The sequence below is a fragment of the Perna viridis genome, chromosome 4 (assembly GCF_037379345.1).
Source record: "Perna viridis isolate PV_CMFRI_1.1 ecotype Kerala chromosome 4, ASM3737934v1, whole genome shotgun sequence".
NCBI lineage: Eukaryota > Metazoa > Mollusca > Bivalvia > Mytilida > Mytilidae > Perna > Perna viridis.
Genome location: NC_142448.1, coordinates 36,190,586 through 36,208,240, shown reverse-complemented (window position 1 = coordinate 36,208,240; position 17,655 = coordinate 36,190,586). Strand labels below are relative to the sequence as shown.

At 32.7% G+C, this 17,655-nt stretch overlaps 1 protein-coding gene and 1 pseudogene across 2 annotated transcripts; one reads left to right on the top strand and one right to left on the bottom strand.

Moving 5' to 3' along the window:
- Nucleotides 1–1,459: 1,459 nt before the first annotated feature.
- LOC148619926 (uncharacterized) lies at nucleotides 1,460–17,632 on the top strand. Of its 2 annotated transcripts, none has more exons than XM_088580368.1 (5): nucleotides 1,460–1,576; nucleotides 5,350–5,421; nucleotides 6,317–6,469; nucleotides 6,925–7,161; nucleotides 17,566–17,632. In XM_088580368.1, exons 2-5 carry the CDS (start codon nucleotides 5,364–5,366, stop codon nucleotides 17,628–17,630), a joined length of 513 nt encoding a protein of 170 aa, XP_088436494.1. In that variant the 5' UTR covers nucleotides 1,460–1,576; nucleotides 5,350–5,363; the 3' UTR covers nucleotides 17,631–17,632. The 2 variants fall into 2 exon arrangements, with proteins under 2 accessions (XP_088436494.1, XP_088436493.1); XM_088580367.1 differs by lacking the exon at nucleotides 17,566–17,632 and adding an exon at nucleotides 9,009–12,183 and having other exon boundaries at nucleotides 1,462–1,576.
- LOC148619927 (uncharacterized) lies at nucleotides 14,233–15,412 on the bottom strand (annotated as a pseudogene).
- Nucleotides 17,633–17,655: the final 23 nt, after the last annotated feature.

Sequence of the window (17,655 nt, the reverse complement as noted above, 5' to 3'; positions counted from 1 at the left end):
CTATATAATGTTATTTCTGCAGGGATCCCACTGATGCATGTCAGAGCAAAAGTTTCGTGTATTTTTCAAGGTTAGTTTTCGAAGAGTCTTGCACAATCAAATATATAATAGCTGAAACTCCAGGTTTGATCGCAGACTAAAAAGAAAATGTAGTATAGGTAATCAAGGGAACCAAGGTTTTAGCGGCAATCAAAAGAATGTAATCAATGGAAAACCGACACACACAGCAAAGAACATAAAGTAACCGAAATAATTCGTACAAAGTAACAAAAGTAAATGAGCAACTCGGGCTACATATATGTTGTCGATAAATTCCAGCATTTTGAAAACACCTTCTTCCGTGTATTTGGAAGATGTTCTGGAATCATTTTGTAAACTTTAAGGTAATTTCAATGCCCTTTAAATTCAATGACTTTTCTGGCAGTTTTCATGGTTTTATGCAGAATTACGCTTATTTTAAACCCACTTAGACAGCATACAAAATTAAGTTGGCATGCATCAGTTTTAAAAAGGGGCATTTAGATGGAGCTATATACAGGAAAAGTATGATTCAATGTTTCCGCCATAAATTAATAACTTAGCAATGCAGATGTTAAAAAATATGACCCCGTTTGCTGCATCCTCCAAAGTCAGGGTTTTGAGTCCACCCTCGCTCCCTCAAACCAACTGACATCACTCATTCATATTTAGCGAGTATCCTCCAGCGCCATCTAGTGAGTTACCTAAATTTAACCCGGATCCAAAATCTAATCAAATCACTCGTAATAGAAACTCTTCGATATAACTTACAAAATGGCTACATACACATAACGTAATTTTTTTTTCGCTAAAGACTGTAAACAGAATCTACAGTTATCATTTTTGGTCATATTGAATCATTTGTGACATCTATCAGTTACTCGTATCATTGTTTACCTTTCCACAGACATTTTATGTCAAATCAATTTTCATTGGTGCTTCGCGCCCGGAGAAGCAACCAATCGAAATTGGCTAGACGATACCCGCTAAATATGAATGAGTGATGTCAGGGGTTTGTGACTTGGGAGGATTACTTTGCTGTTGTAAAATATGTTTTTAACCCGCAAAAAATTCAGTCAACAAAAATTGCTCCTAAAGAAAGGAATATGTATATAGTTAAATTGATAAGAAAGCCACTTTTTATTATAAACACAAGAAAATATCATTCAGAATTGTTCACAAATTTTGGGGTCCCTTGCTACTTTTAGCTTGTTACCTGTATTCCCTTTTCGTATATTCTGGATAAAAGCAGACCCCTTTGTTTACTCAAAATAAATTTAATCTTTTGCACATAATGTATCCATCTGAGGAAAAGGGTCCTTTCTATAATCAATTATAGATGGTATTTCGACTGAACCATTCGTCGTGCACTCAGATTATATAGATATAGAAATAGATATAGGTATAAGGTATAGCAGTTTCTGCTTTTGTATGTTTTTCATGTAGGCGTGGTCTGCCGTCATATCAAGTCATCACTAAATATAGAATTATTTATGATAAATCCGGACTATCCCCACTCGTTGAGAATTGTTACTCATGTTTTATGTAGCTTGATAAGGTAGGATAATTATTTGTTGTAGATTCCTTAAATATTTAAACGAACGTTCATTTTAGGACACACGTACATGTATATTGGTTTTCATCAATTTATGATACCGATTTCAAAGTGATATGTCAATTATGTGAACTATCACCTTATTTAAGTACCAACACACAAACAGACAAGATCGTCGTAGGTTAGAGACAATATCATTGGGACCATAAGTTGAACGTTTATAAAAATGAACGAAAGGATCGAATATTTGTTCGTAATACATGTACCAATATAAAATGACGTAATCCAACAGTCTAGACGAGTTCTTAAAATAGACTTTCCTTCAATTAACTTTTTAAATATAATTTTGAGACATTTAATCAGCAAGTTGCATTTAATCTAAAAATATCGACCAATGGAAAATCTTTGAGTGTACTAAACAAGCTGTATATAGATCACGGATTCCCGTTTGTTAAATATTACTGAACACCTATTTTTAGAAAAAAATATTTTTATAAGTTCGACAATAATGGGCTCAAATTCACCACATGTTCCCTCTGACTACAGACAAACCGGTGTATCTAGAATTGTAAGGCATAGTATCCCCTCTATATATAAAAAAGTTACATCAGTTCAGAGGCGGATCAAGATATTAAAAGAGGGGCCCTAACTGGCCCAAGAGGGGCTCAATGATTTCCTTAATACTCAACTAATTTTTTTCCGACCGAAGGGTGGATCCATGCAGTTGAATGTACTTACCTTGCATATAATGTATGCAACTTTTTCATATATGCTACGCCTTAGAAATTTTCAAGTGAAACAGATTTGTCTGCAGTCAGAGCGAAATTTGTAGTCAAATTGAGGCCATATAAATTGTCGGAAGGCATTGATGAACCTCAAGTTTTTAAGTACATTATGGCTGAAAACTGATACTTTAAACTGATATATGCAGTATATGGTTTTACTCGAAAATTGAAACCATTTTTGGATCTTTTTTTTTTTTTTATTTTATATGACAAATAATGAAACAATTTTAAGTATTAGGCTTCTCCCAAAATTATACCTTACAAAGTAAATAAGATAAAAGCTGAAGTCCCGACTTTTAGATGGGACGTAATTAATGTATACTGGCGTCCACCCGTTCATCCGTCGTTTACACTTCACACAGTATCTCAAAATTATGCCACAAATTTTCGTGAAACTTTGGTGATTTGTTTCTTTTGTTTGATATAAACTCATTTTTACAAAAATTGGGTGACTTTCTATTTTCGGATTAAACCTCAAAAATCCGACACGAAACTTTTTATGAAGCTTTGGTGAATTGTTTATTTATACTGATTGAAGCTCCCTTTCAATTTTTATGGGGGGAAAGGGGGGATCTGACGATTTAGAATTATGGGACTTCAAAATTCATAAAAAACGGGTGAATTTTACAGTTTTTGAACTACAGGTATAACTGATTAGTTTGCACTATCTTTTCATGAAATTAGGGATTCCCATATTCATTGCTTCGAGCAATTTTCATGAAACTTTTTTGAATGGTTTATTTCTATTGGTCTTACTTAGTTCTCTTTTAATTCTTTTCAATATATTTTGGATTTTACATTTTTGAGTTATTAGCCTTATTCATAAAGTATGGGGCAATTTCCCGACCCTTTTTTGGACTCAAAAAGGCTTCCACCAAATGCCATGACATTGCTTTGTGAATTGTTTTTTTTTCTTTTGATGTAAGCTTTTGATAAAAAAAAATCAAATTCTGGGATTAATTGAAAGCCCTTTGTCTGTATGTCTGATTGTCTGTTCATATTATCTTTCATTGCAGGTTATTTAAGTTATTTGACCACTTCAATTCTGGTCAAAATAAAATACTGTCTCCAGGACCGTGTTTATACATAATTACAATCAAAATTGAAGGTTGCGTCAATCTTTAATTGTTTGCCCATATTTTCCCTATCCGTTCGTTGTTCGGCCTTTAAAGGTGTATCTAGCTGCACTTTCGAAGCATTTCAATATATTTGTGTGGTGTTTTATTTTGTGTGTTTTTGATACATTTATTTTGTTTCATTTTTATATATATATATTTATGATCAAGTAAGCATATTTCCTCTTCAATGAATTTGATTAAGTTACGGGTTTTGAGCTTAGTCAAGTTTCAACTTGTCAATTTTCCTTTCATCTGCCACAGTGGCAGTGCGTATGGAGTTTTCGTATCACAACTCATACATTATGCCAGTGGTTGCCGAAACTACGCAGACTTCTGGTATCTCGCTAGAATTCTAACAAATAGGCTTCTGGAACAGGGTTATGTTGCTACAAAATTGAAGTCATCACAATAGAAGTGTTATGGTCGTCAACTATCCATCGCGAAACGGGGATGACATTTTATTGCCGTATTGTAGATTGTCTGTTACAAGGGAATCCTTCATTCCAGCTACTATTAAGGAATGGAACAATTTCGACATTACAATAAGAAAGATTGATTCAGTATCTAAATTTAAATCGGTTTTAACTAGGAATAAGGACCAATCCATTGTACCATAATATTTTTCATACGGGCCTAGAAAGCTAAATAGAAAGGGGACGTGATGGTGACGATCTATAACACCGCAAAAACGCTAAAATAAATATATCGGCTTGATTATCAAATCATACAACAAGAAATCTTTTTGACCCTTGTATATACTGACAAACCTGCTGAAAAATACAAATGTTTTCTTCATATGTTAGTTCAGGGCTTCCAGATAGTAAAATGTTTGCAGTAAGTGTCAGTGTCTGGCCTTTGTCCCCTGGATACATTCTTTTGTTTTCCGCTAGAACTTTTTGTTCCTTTGATTACTCTTTCAATCATGATAACGCTTTCAGGCATACATCTAAGTGTGTATGGTCCGTTTGAGTTTTATAAATCTTCGAAAAAAAATTAATAAAACCATTTTTCGAAATAATTCAATTTTTCAACTGTATTCGGTTTTCTATAATGCATACAAACTCTAAGAAATGTTTTCAGAATTTTATTACAACAGACACAAGAAACTCCCATTAGGCTTAATGCAATTTTGAATTATAAATATTTAAATATAACTTTGCCTGTTTGAATGTTGGAACAACTATTTGAGTATTTGACGTAAATAATTATATAAACAAAAAGCCAGGACTGTGCTCAGGCTACATGATAAAGCTGGGTCACTTCAATTAAATTGATTGATTAATTGATTGATTGTTGGGGTTTAACGTCCGAGCAGCAATATTTCAGCTATATTCAGACGATGAACATGAAACGGATGATAAAATGAACATGAAATGATGATGAAATGAAAAACGGGATGGGACACAAGGACAGTAGGGTCGAATTGTATACCTATAGGTGTAAATACAGGATTATAAAAGTACTTGCTGATGTTTAATCAAAATCTTCAGATTGTCACATGACTTGATGTCACATGACTTAGTTATTTACCTGAATACTCAGATAGCTCTTACAATACTAAGGCATACAAAAAATAATAGAAAAATATATAATTGAAATAACATAAAGCCTAACAGGAAAATTTTTTTTTGCTTATTAAGATAAAATTCTGAAAATATTTCCCAGAGTTCGTATGTTACGTAGAAATGAATCAGCAGTAAAAGAAAGTTAGGATATTTAAAACAAAAATGATTTTTTTAAGATTTTTTTTTAAGATTTATAAACTCAAACGGACTATACTAACTGCTTGGCCACAGATCAATTAAGCACAAACCCAATAATCATAAATCATTATGTTGTGTTGTTTTACATTTAGTTCTCTCTCTCTTTGTAGATGTTAACTTAAAGATGAACTTTTTTCGACCATCTTTTTTCGTTTCTGCAGCTGTTATCAAGCTAGTTTTTGGTATGTTATCATTATTTCTACCTTTTGTTTTGTCATTTTTTTTTATTATTATGCATAGTTATATAGAGCTTGGGAAAAGTAAATTTAAAATTTCACAAAGCAGAGAAAATCGGAAAACTGTGCGTGCATTATTATACATGTTTTACTAATTATATCAACTGACCCCTCCTAGATATTAGTACAGTTGTTTCTTCATGGAGTAACTTAAAGGTGCAGTTTTAAATCTTGTGGTAAATTTTCTAAGAAGAACTGGTTTTTTTTTTTTCGAAAATTAAAGGGCGGGATGCAACTGATAAAATCGGTGAATTCCAAAATTGTTACTATCATAGAATAAATACATTGAAAACATTACAGAGATTTACCTGGACATCATTGTCGATAACATTAATCATTTGCACTATCAGTGGTGGATCCAGAGGGGAGGTGTAAGGGGTTGGCACCCCATTTTTATTGAAAAAATTGTCATTTTATGTGTACAATTGACAGAAAAATGACCAATCATATAATAGCACCCCTCCGTTTTCGGGGGAATCCCGGCTGACACCTCGCCTTTTCAAAGTGTCTGGATCCGCCCCTGCATTGTATTGTGCTAGGCTCGAAAAAAAAAAATCGGAGACAAATTTATTAAAAATGTTTCCGAGTACCACAAAAGATATAACATTAAGATGCAATCACGGGCTTGCTCCCACTATCAAAAGTGCACCCCACTAGTATATATATGTGGTTATATACATGTACTAGTGGGGCTGCATATTCGATAGTGGGAGCAAGCCCCTCTGGTGCAATTTATTATTCTCGTGTGATTATAATGCTCAGACATATGGAATTTTCATTTAAAAAAATGGACCGAGGTTTTATGCCATCAACTGTTTTTGAATGATTTATTCTATTTCAGTCTCCCCTGTTTCATCTTGCATAGACCAAGTATGCCGGCTGGGCTACCAATTTTGCGAGCAAGAAAAGGGGGTCTGTCGAAACTGTGAAGATTATAAAGATTTCTGCTTTGTTGACAATAAACATATTTCGAATTGTTCGTCGTTCTGCAAAGGTATGTTTAGTAAACACATTTGAGTGCTACATACAGGTACATGTAGTAAGCAATTAAATACAAACTACAACGATGATCTTTTTATTATTATTTTGTTATTTTTTTCTGTTATTGATCATTAAAGTTAAACCGTCTTTTAAGATTTCACGAAGATAATATTCTGACGAAACAATGAACATACATGTACAATAAAAATGTTTGATGATGTAGATGTTTTCTTTTTTTTTTAAATCGAAAAGTCAGTGGCGGATCAAGAGGGTGGGTGCTAGGGGTTGGCACCCCCCTTTTTATTGGAAATTTGTCATTTTTATGTGTAAAAATAACAAAAAGTGGTAAATTATGTCCTAGTACCCCCTTATTCTGACGAACCTCAGCTGGCACCCCTCCCTTTCAAAGCGTCTGGATCAGCCTCTAGCTGCAAGTGACTAGAACTGTAATTCCTCTTTTCATTCCAGGTATTGAAAATAACTTGTCCACAGCAATTTATGACCAGACAGATGGCGCACTTTTGATAGCTGTTTGCATATTAGCTTTTTTGCTGTTTTGTGCCATTTCCATTATCATCATTCTTGCGGTCATGTATTGTAAGAGACGACTACAAAAACTCAGTACTGACGCAGAAGGCTCTACATTTAGTTCGTCAACCACAGTTTCGTATAGTGACAAAACAGACTCAACAAAAGAAGATGTGGGTAAGTTCACATATGAACTACTACATACTGTAGTACAGCTATTACATGTAATCTGCCATGTTTAATTTTGTTAACCTAGTTATAATGTACACTTTCTGCCTACAGCTCTCGTGTGCTACTGGAGATCACTGGGGTTCTCGTTGGAGCATGAAAAAAAAGACACAGCTAATAGTTCGACTTTAGTAAGAAAAAAAGCATATAGCTAGCTGGTATTTAAATAACTGTTTTTTTATACTTGTACTACCATAAAAAATGTGGTCGTTTAATGTCATGTTGCTGTCGTCATGGTGATCCATATATTCGTATACACTGTCGTCATGGTGATCCATATATCCGTATACACTGTCGTCATGGTGATCCATATATCCGTATACACTGTGCTTTCTAAGATAGCTTAAATAGTAGTTGGTTGATAATTATAAAACAAGAAGTTAGGTTGGTATTGACTTAGGGGTAATAGTACCCATCGTTTTGGTATTAAGGGTGTAAAATGTAAAGGGGGCTAAAATTAGCTATTCATGGAATTTGTTAATTACTTAGGGGTTATGACTTGAACTATTGAGGAATGAGGAGCCAAAAAGTGACTGTAAGTGCATAAATCTCTTTGAAACTGCACCACAACAGGGTGCCATACCACTAAAGGGAGGTATGTACTAGTTTTGGGGATTGTGACTCGAACCAGATAGAAATTAGCCAACAAAAGGGACCAGAATCTGAACTAGCTTTTTCCGGATGACTGCATGCATGATAACGTTAGTAAAAGGGGATGAATCTTTATTTTTAACTAAACCACAAGGTGCCATTATACTGTTTAATTTTTCTAAAAAATACGTGCTTAATTGAATATTAAATTAAATTAATGTCCAATATTGTTACTTATTGTCTTTTTTATTTGACGCTAGAGCTTTGATTTCTATTGTAAAATTCCCAAAATACTACTCTACATGTACATTGCAATCAAAAATGGTATTTTTAGTACCATTCTGTATAAGAATCAACCGTTAGGCAACGGGTGGCACATCATTTTTCTTATTATTTTTTTTTTACCTCAAATATATTCAATACATCTAGTAAACAATCGAAAAGCTAAATTCATCTTGAAGCATCTGTCTGTGACATAGATACATTTACTGGTTATATAGGGGTAAAGTGCGAGGAAACTTTCCAGCCATTTTTATAGTACATTTCAACTAATTAAAAAATTACCTATCAATATCTTAAAACGGCAACTTCCACAAACACTTTTTATTGTTACTTTTGGAGATTATAAGGTATAAATACTTAGATAATGCAACAAAATGTCTGCGTTATTTTTTCTTCATGTGCCACGCCTTATATAGATTTTGCCTGATTCTTTGACTGAGAAGTACTTATAAGTACACTGTACCCTTCCGTCTAAGAATCAGGCGAAATGTGTATACGGTGTGGCACATGAAGAAAAAAGCACAGATATGGTATTGTATTTATACCTCATAACCTCAAGAAATTACTGTCAAAGTGGTTGTAAAGTTTATGTTTTTAAGATAATGATACGTCAAATTTAGTTTGCACTACGAAAAAATGGCGGGAAAATTTTACCGAAGTTTTTCCTATATATGCAGTCAAAAACAATCTACGTCATCAATGCTTGAGGAGAAATTCAAATATCTTAACAGTTGTTTTCTAGATGTATTTGAATACGTTTAAGGCAAAAAATACTAAATTGAAAATTATGATGTGCCACCCCTTGCCTGATTCTTACACAGAATGGTACTTAATAATATATAATACTATATTGACATGTGTGAGGAAAGACGCATTGATAATGTTGCTCAAGTAGTATATATTTTTTAATCTTAAATCTGCAGCTTCAGAAGACCAACTACTACTCAGCTCAACAGATATGCCACCAGATTTTAGACAGGTGCCCGTTACTAATGACCGTGGGGATGAACCTAAATTGATGGTAAGCGGGAAGAGGATTCCACAATATTGGCAAAGTGAAGCTCATAGGAAGGACACGTCTGTCAAATGCAGCATGGATGCTTGATATCTCAGAAGGGGGATGGTGCATTCCATTGTTTGCATGCAATTCAGTAACATGGAGAATTGAATATTTCTATATGGTGTGCAGTGGTTTTGTTTTGTTTGCTTTATATGGTTTTAAACTCTTGTCAGCTCTAAGTTCCTGTGAATTTATACATGAGTATGTAATCTTGCTTTTTCAGGAGATGTACAATTTGATTTTTACCACCCTGTAACCTCAAAACACTAAAAAAAACTTGTCCTATTTAATGGTGCAAATAAGCATTTGTAAACACAAGTTTCACTAAAATTTATAAACGTAATTGAATGTTACGATGATACGTGAAATAGAAAGTGTCAGTTGTTTAGTCGGTGATGAATAGATTCGTGCTTGTGAGAATTAATTAAGAACCAGTCCATATAAATGTCAGACACTGCCTGTGGGTTTTTGACATGCATGAATCACCTTCTGTCTGAAACTTGTAAAGACTGCTACTTAATTAAAAAATTGCTTGAATGTTATCAGTACGAACATGATTAGCAATATCAACATAAATGCACTGTGTCTTACAGCATTACTCAGGGAAAGTAAAGCTGCAGTTAAAAACTGTACGAACATACTTCTGAATGCTTTGTAAGAATGCATATATCACAGGAAGTATTACTTCAGTTTAAAACTGTACGAACATACTTCTGAATGCTCTGCAAGAATGCATATGTCACAGAAAGTATTGTTTCAGTTTAAAACTGTACGAACATACTTCTGAATGCTCTGTAAGAATGCATATGTCACAGACAGTATTGCTTCAGTTTAAAACTGTACGAACATACTTCTGAATGCTCTGTCAGAATGCATATATCAGGAAGTATTGCTTCAATTAAAAAACTGTATAAATACACTTATGCATGAACAATGTATGTCAGAATGTAGGTGTCACAGAAAGGATCGATTCAGTTAAAAATTGTACGAACATACTTCTGAATGCTCTGTCAGAATGCATATTACAGAAAGTATCGCTTCAGTTAAAAACTGTACGAACATAATTCTGAATGCTCTGCCAGAGTGCATATGTAACGGAAAGTATCACTTCAGTTAAAAACTTCACGAACATACTTCTGAATGCTCTGTCAGAATGCATATTACAGAAAGTATCGCTTCAGTTAAAAACTGTACAAACATACTTCTGAATGCTCTGCCAGAGTGCATATGTAACGGAAAGTATCACTTCAGTTAAAAACTGTACGAACATACTTCTGAATGCTCTGCCAGAGTGCATATGTAACGGAAAGTATCGCTTCATTTAAAAGCTTTACGAACATACTTCTGAATGCTCTGTCAGAATGCATATTACAGAAAGTATCGCTTCATTTAAAAACTTTACGAACATACTTCTGAATGCTCTGTCAGAATGCATATTACAGAAAGTATCGCTTCAGTTAAAAACTTTACGAACATACTTCTGAATGCTCTGTCAGAATGCATATTACAGAAAGTATCGCTTCAGTTAAAAACTGTACGAACATACTTCTGAATGCTCTGCCAGAGTGCATATGTAACGGAAAGTATCGCTTCAGTTAAAAACTTTACGAACATACTTCTGAATGCTCTATCAGAATGCATATTACAGAAAGTATCGCTTCAGTTAAAAACTGTACGAACATACTTCTGAATGCTCTGCCAAAGTGCATATGTAACGAAAAGTATCGCTTCAGTTAAAAACTTTACGAACATACTTCTGAATGCTCTATCAGAATGCATATTACAGAAAGTATCGCTTCAGTTAAAAACTGTACGAACATACTTCTGAATGCTCTGCCAAAGTGCATATGTAACGAAAAGTATCGCTTCAGTTAAAAACTTTACGAACATACTTCTGAATGATGTGCTAGAATGCATATATCAAAAAGTATTACTTCAGTTAAAAACCGGAATTAATATACTTGTGAATGCTCTGTCAGAATGCATATATCAAAAAGTATTACGTCAGTTAAAAAATGCATGAATATGCTTGTGAGTGCTCTGTCAGAATGCATACATCAAAAAGTATTACTTCAGTTAAAAACTGCATGAATATACTTGTGAATGCTCTGTCAAATGCATATTTTAGGAGGGTATCGCTTTATATAAAAGCTGTATGAACAAAGATGGAACTATTACAAATCTCTTAACAGCGAAGTCAAAGGGAATCAACTCCGTCAGTTCATCATTGATACATGTTTTTTTTAAATAGGACTACTTGGTTTTGTTGCATTATTATAAAGCATCGAGACACGGGTCCAGACATATTATGAATCTTGTTTGTTTGGTTAGGGCTGGGTTACTTGCCTTTTATATAAGGATTTCGATTTTATCATATTATTGAAGGTTCATTGTTTCAATGTAGGATATTTCTTTTATTTATAACTATCTGTGTAATGTGCAGATCTTTTGCATATTTGTTCAACTGAAATGCCTTTGGCAAACACTAGAACATCATTTTTAACGATCAAAGCATCAATTATATATACTTCTATATGCATGATATTTTTACTTTGTAACGAATTTTCAACCCGGATAATTTTCAAAATGAAGAGATTTTCAGCGTAAGTGTAACGAAATACTACCCTCTGTAAAGACGTGAATTTTGTATTTGCACCTTGATAGGCCAATTCAAACAAAGTCCATCTTTTAATTCATCTAAGTGCTTTTTATACATTTATCCATAGGCGGATCAAAAGTGCTGTCATCCTTATAAATTTGCAAATTTGCAAATTGTTTTTGTGTGTAAACGCGTGCATTAAAATGTATTTATCAAGGAAAATTTACGTTTGCCCCACCCCTTTTTATGTGATTCTCTGGATCCGCCACTAGTATGATATTTGATTGTATCTTTTTATATCTGATTATCATAAAAGTGCTTCTCTAACTTAGTATATTTATAATCAATATCTTTTGTATTTTATTAGATTTAGAAGTGCTGTGATATTTTTGTTTGTTTGCTTCAGTAAATATGATTTTAAAATATACATGCTATACATCATTTTCTTTCATTTTCCCCTAAACAAAGTACTTGTAGGTAGATCAAACTTTCAGAATTTCTGGAGTCAACCATTTGATTTTTATTGGGGGGGGCTAGGATTAAGTTTGATAAAAAGCAGGACGCACCAATCCAATGAAAAATAGTCAGGAGAGTGCAGGCTCTGAAAACATACAGGATACAGATTTGGGCTCTAAAATTTATGGTTAATTTTGAACAAAAAAACGGGCGAAACAAGGTTTTGGATCTTATTTTTCTCGAAATAAAAACACAGGATCGATATATTAATTCTAGCCCTCCGATAGATATCAAATGATCAAATGGTCGCTCCCTAAAAAGACACTGATTATCACGTGCATTAAATGCAGTTTTGGGAATTTTGTCATTTATTGCACCGATGTAATAATTTTTCAAGTTTGAAAAGTAATCGTATATTATTATTGTGAAAACTTCATTCACGCAAGCTTCATGTCTTTATTGTGTGTGTGTTTGCGTCAGGCATGTTCCCCAGAAGTACAAACACTAGAAGGATACATAAACCTTTTCAGTAAGCTTCTACCTACTGCCGACCGCACATCAGTTTTTTTCCTTTTTCATACGACAGACAAAAACTGCGGTTGTATGTTGGTTATGCGCCGTCGTCGTCGTACGTGTCTTCGTCGTCTGTAGACACTTGGTTTTCGATGGAAAGCATGAATATAAGTTGGCCAACTTTTTTTTTTTATTTTAAAACAAGGCTTCAAACGACAAAAGGAAGGTTGGTGTTGGTTTTGTGATTTTGGTTCGAACCATTATAAATAGGGACCAAAGCCAGCATTTATACAACTCCAGTAAAGGCATTGCTCCACAATATTCTATATAGCAAAGGTCGGGCTGGGGATTGATTTTAGGGGTTAAGACTTAAACTTTTTAGGAATGAAGGGCTGGAAACCAGCATGTTGCTGTTGTCTAAACAACTTTACCATAAGTATTTGGATCTGTTTAAAATAGTACCACAAGGTGCAATACCACCAAAGGAAAGCTTGGATTAGTTATAAGAGGTTAGGACCGGTGCACATAAAAGCATATACATGTATGAATTATGGGCCTAGAAGGGTCAAATTCTGATTCTGTGTCAAATGTCTATAATCACAATAAAAATCCAGTATGCATACAGTTTGAATGGCGTGTCCGTACATGTGCCATATTGTTCAGGGTTAGACCTCAGCGGTCGTACATGTGTATCAAGCTGCAACCCGCGAAGCATTTTATCGACGAAAAAGATGATAATATGCCCTATTAAAAATGACTTGTATTGTAAGGCTATGTATAAATTTTCTTTTTATACGACAACATACAAATCTGCGGTCGTAAAATGTTATGGCGCTAACGTCGTCATCCGTATTAATTTTTATACTTATATTCTGATTTGAATGTTTAGTTCGAATTTCCTTTGATCCTTCAAATCTCATAGCCCAACTGTTTTAAAATTATTGGCCAAAAAGGGGCTTAAAACAAGCATTACATAGAATTTAACTATAAAACTCCAGTTAAAGTATAGGAATTTCAATAATATTGTTTCACAATGTTCTATAATAAAAATGGTCAAACTTATATTGATTTTGGGGATGAAGACTTGAACTTACCAGAAATAAGGGACTAGAAACATGCATATGCCTTATGTCAAGACAACAGCTTGGTTATTTTTGGTCCGATTTTAAGAGTATTTTTATTGGATTCCACATGAAAATCCTTGTCTGCATTTTTCATTCAGGTTTCAGATATCTTTTTTTTATTTTTGAGTCAATTGGGCCACACACTCCTAAATCGACTTTTTTTATTTTTGGTTCGATTTCGAAATTTTTCTGTGACCAATTGTTTTGTCCATAATGAATTGTAAGTCCCTTTGCTTAAGTGTTTCAAAAGTTAATATTTTGTAGATAGATAGATAGATATCTTTATTCTCATAAACTGAACATAGTTATAGAGAAGATAACAAAATAATATAATATATGCAGTAACTGCTGCATGTGTGGAAATACATACAATACATACAATACAATATAATATGTTAACCAGGCGGTGCTAGTTTCGAAGAAATACATTTGATTAATTTACATAATTTTTCAAGCTCAACAATGTTTTCTGATGACATGATACGACAAAAATTTAAAATATTAATACGAGTAAGATAATCTATAGACAAATATTTACGACGCTCATTTTTAAAAGCATTACATGACATAATGAAGTGGAACTCATCTCCTATATCAGTAGAGTCACACAGGTGACAGGATCTCTCTTCACGTGGAATATTCTGCCATCTGCCCACCTCCATAGGTAGTCGATGATTTCCACATCGAAATTTACTTAATATGAATAGGAAATTAAATGGTAATATTTTAAGATAATTTTCAAACCTAAATTCAGTCTTGTAAATTCTGTAACATAATGACTTAGATGAGTTGTAAAAATTGATCCTTTAATTTTTGCTTAAGTGACTCAATTATCCATTCTTTTGCATACAGTTGTGTATTTTGCCAGATATTGCTTATTCTGCAATTATCAAAAATACTTTTGTAACAAGCCCAATTGTTTTCATACCCGTAATTTATATAATATATGTAGAGTAATCTACAGAGACGATATCTTATTCTCACTGTTATTTAACCGAATCCAAAAATCTACCATTCTCAACTTGATCATAATAGAAAGTGGATATTGACCAAGCTCTCCATATACCATATAATTAGGAGTTGACTGTTTTAGTCTTAAAATATGTTTGCAAAAGTACGACTGTATTTTTTTTTCAATTATATTTATATTTTCAAAGCCCCATATTTCACTTCCATACAATAATATAGGAGAAATTGCCTTGTCAAACATATCAAGTTGACATCTTATTGATAAATTATTAAATCTGCATTTTCTAATCACGGAGTACAACGCTTTCATATCTTGTTCTCTGAGGTATTTTCTTGTTGCAAGAAATGAACCATTACTAGAAAAAATGATACCAAGATATTTATTTTGTTTAACTATTTCCAATTCTCTTCCATTTGTATAAAACTTTATTTTTTTTGAAACTTTACCTTTGGAAAATACCATTACTTTAGTTTTATCAACGTTAATTTTCTGCTTCCACTGATTACAATATTCTGAAAAAGTGTCCAAAAGTAGCTGCAGATCAGTGCTTGACTCTGCAAGCAATACAGTGTCATCTGCATATAAAAGTAGAAATAATTTAAAATATAAATTCAACTCTATATCAACATCTGTGCTAATGGACTTTAGACCATCCAGATTTGAGTTTTCCAAATACTGTTCTAAAGCAGTAAGGTATAGTGAAAAGAGGAGAGGAGTTAAGTTTTCTCCTTGTCTTACGCCAATTTCACTAGAAAAAATATCTGAGGTCTGGTTATTATATCTTACACGGGATTTTACATAATTGTACATGTTTTTTATAACCCTAAAAAATTTACCATCAATATTATTTAAAATAAGTTTATGTAGTAAAGAATTTCTATGCACGAAATAGAAAGCTTTTTCGAAATCTACAAAAGTAACAAACAACTCTTTCCTCTAAGACGAAGTAGATCAAACAATGCATATAATGAGAAAATATGGTCAGTAGTTGAATATCCTTGCCGGAAGCCTGCCTGATTTTCATTTAAAATACTTAATTTTTCTGTAAAATTACTCAATCTTTGATTAAGAATCGACGTAAAAATCTTACCTAGACAAGACAATAAAGTAATAGGCCTATAATTTTTACCATCTAAAGTACTTCCTTTGTTCTGTAAATATGTATTATATTCCCTATCAACCAGGCCTCCGGCAGAATACCTGTGTCGAAAATTATATTGAAGAATTTTTCATAAACTTCTATCATAATGTCCAAAGACGAAGCTATATATTCATAATTTTGTCTTCTCCAGGCGATTTGTTTTTCTTCGCCTTTTTTACTGCAGATAAAATCTCATCTCTAGTAATGATGCTATTAAGAGTCTCATTAATGGACTCTAAATTTAATCTACTATCAATGTCATAATCATCGGTGTGATTATTCTTATTCAAATCTTTGAAAAAGTCAAACAAAACTTCAATACTTATACCGCTTTTTCCTGCATATTCCCTTTTATTAAAAATTTTCCAAAACTCTTTTGGATTTTTACTTTTCATACATTTCATTTTCTGTCTCAGTTCTTCATTCTTTTTATTTATACTCTTATTCATAATGTCTTTATAAAATTTCTCACTTTGTCTTAATCTTTCTTTAAATAAGTTTGATCCATAATGTTTAAAAAGTCGATTAGCTTTTCTAAATTCTTTTCTAGCTTTATGACAATCTGAGTTAAACCATAATTTGTCATGTTTAATTTTTTTCTTTGAGTTATGTTCAAAATTACTCACCCCACAAGTATTTCTTGCACAATCTAGTAAAATATTCGTAATTTCATTTGAGAAACATTCTACTTCATGCTTTGGTACATCATCTAAATTATCACTTGGTAACAATGTAAGAAGAGAATCAATTTTTTGCTGATTTAAATTACTCTTAAAACTATTAACATTTTCAGGATTCCATTTCTTAATTCTCACTCCGGAACCTTGATTGTCCTATATAGTATGAATAAACTTTGACTGAGCAATATTTATTTCTAAACATAAAGGAGAATGAACATCTGAAAATAAAGTTGAAAAATCTAAAACTTCGAAGTCATTGATACATTCTAACATACTTGATGTACACACAATATAATCTATTACGCTGTCATGTTTTGTTGTGACTCGACCGACTATGTCCTGACCTATTCTACCCTTCAATATAAAAATCTTATTGTTTTTTACAAAAATCAGTAAATTTTCTACCGTATGTATTTATAATTAAATCGGGATTATTTCTAATCCTTGATAAATTTAGCAAATCTAATTTTGAAACATCAGTATAATCAATTGTTACTTTGTATGTATGATTTTAGTTACTGTATGTTCTTTGTTGTGTATGTATGTTTTCCATGTCTGGTCTTTGTCCCTGGATTGCATTCTTTTGATTACCACTATAACCTTGGTTCCCTTGATTACTCTTTCAGATATAACCGACTTACTTTAATGTTTATATATTAAAAACTGAAATACGACAAATTTGATTAAATAAATGAAAACAGTAAGCTTTTTATATAAACAAATTATTGATGAAATAATATAATGCATAGTATAATGTATTTCATCAGTTAATTGGAATAGTTTTAAAAAGAGACAACAAATAATTAGATTTAGAATAAATGGTTTTGACTTACTTATTGGGAACTACATGTACAGATTCAAAAAGAAAATAGTTTATGTACACTTTGTAATTTGCGTTAAACCCCAACAATCAATCAATCAGTTTGTAATTTTCTAGGCAATGAGAAGTCTTTCTTCCTATGTGGCGAAAAGAACCAAAATGTCAGGCAAGATATAACATAAGGTATAAACATTTTTCTACAATGAC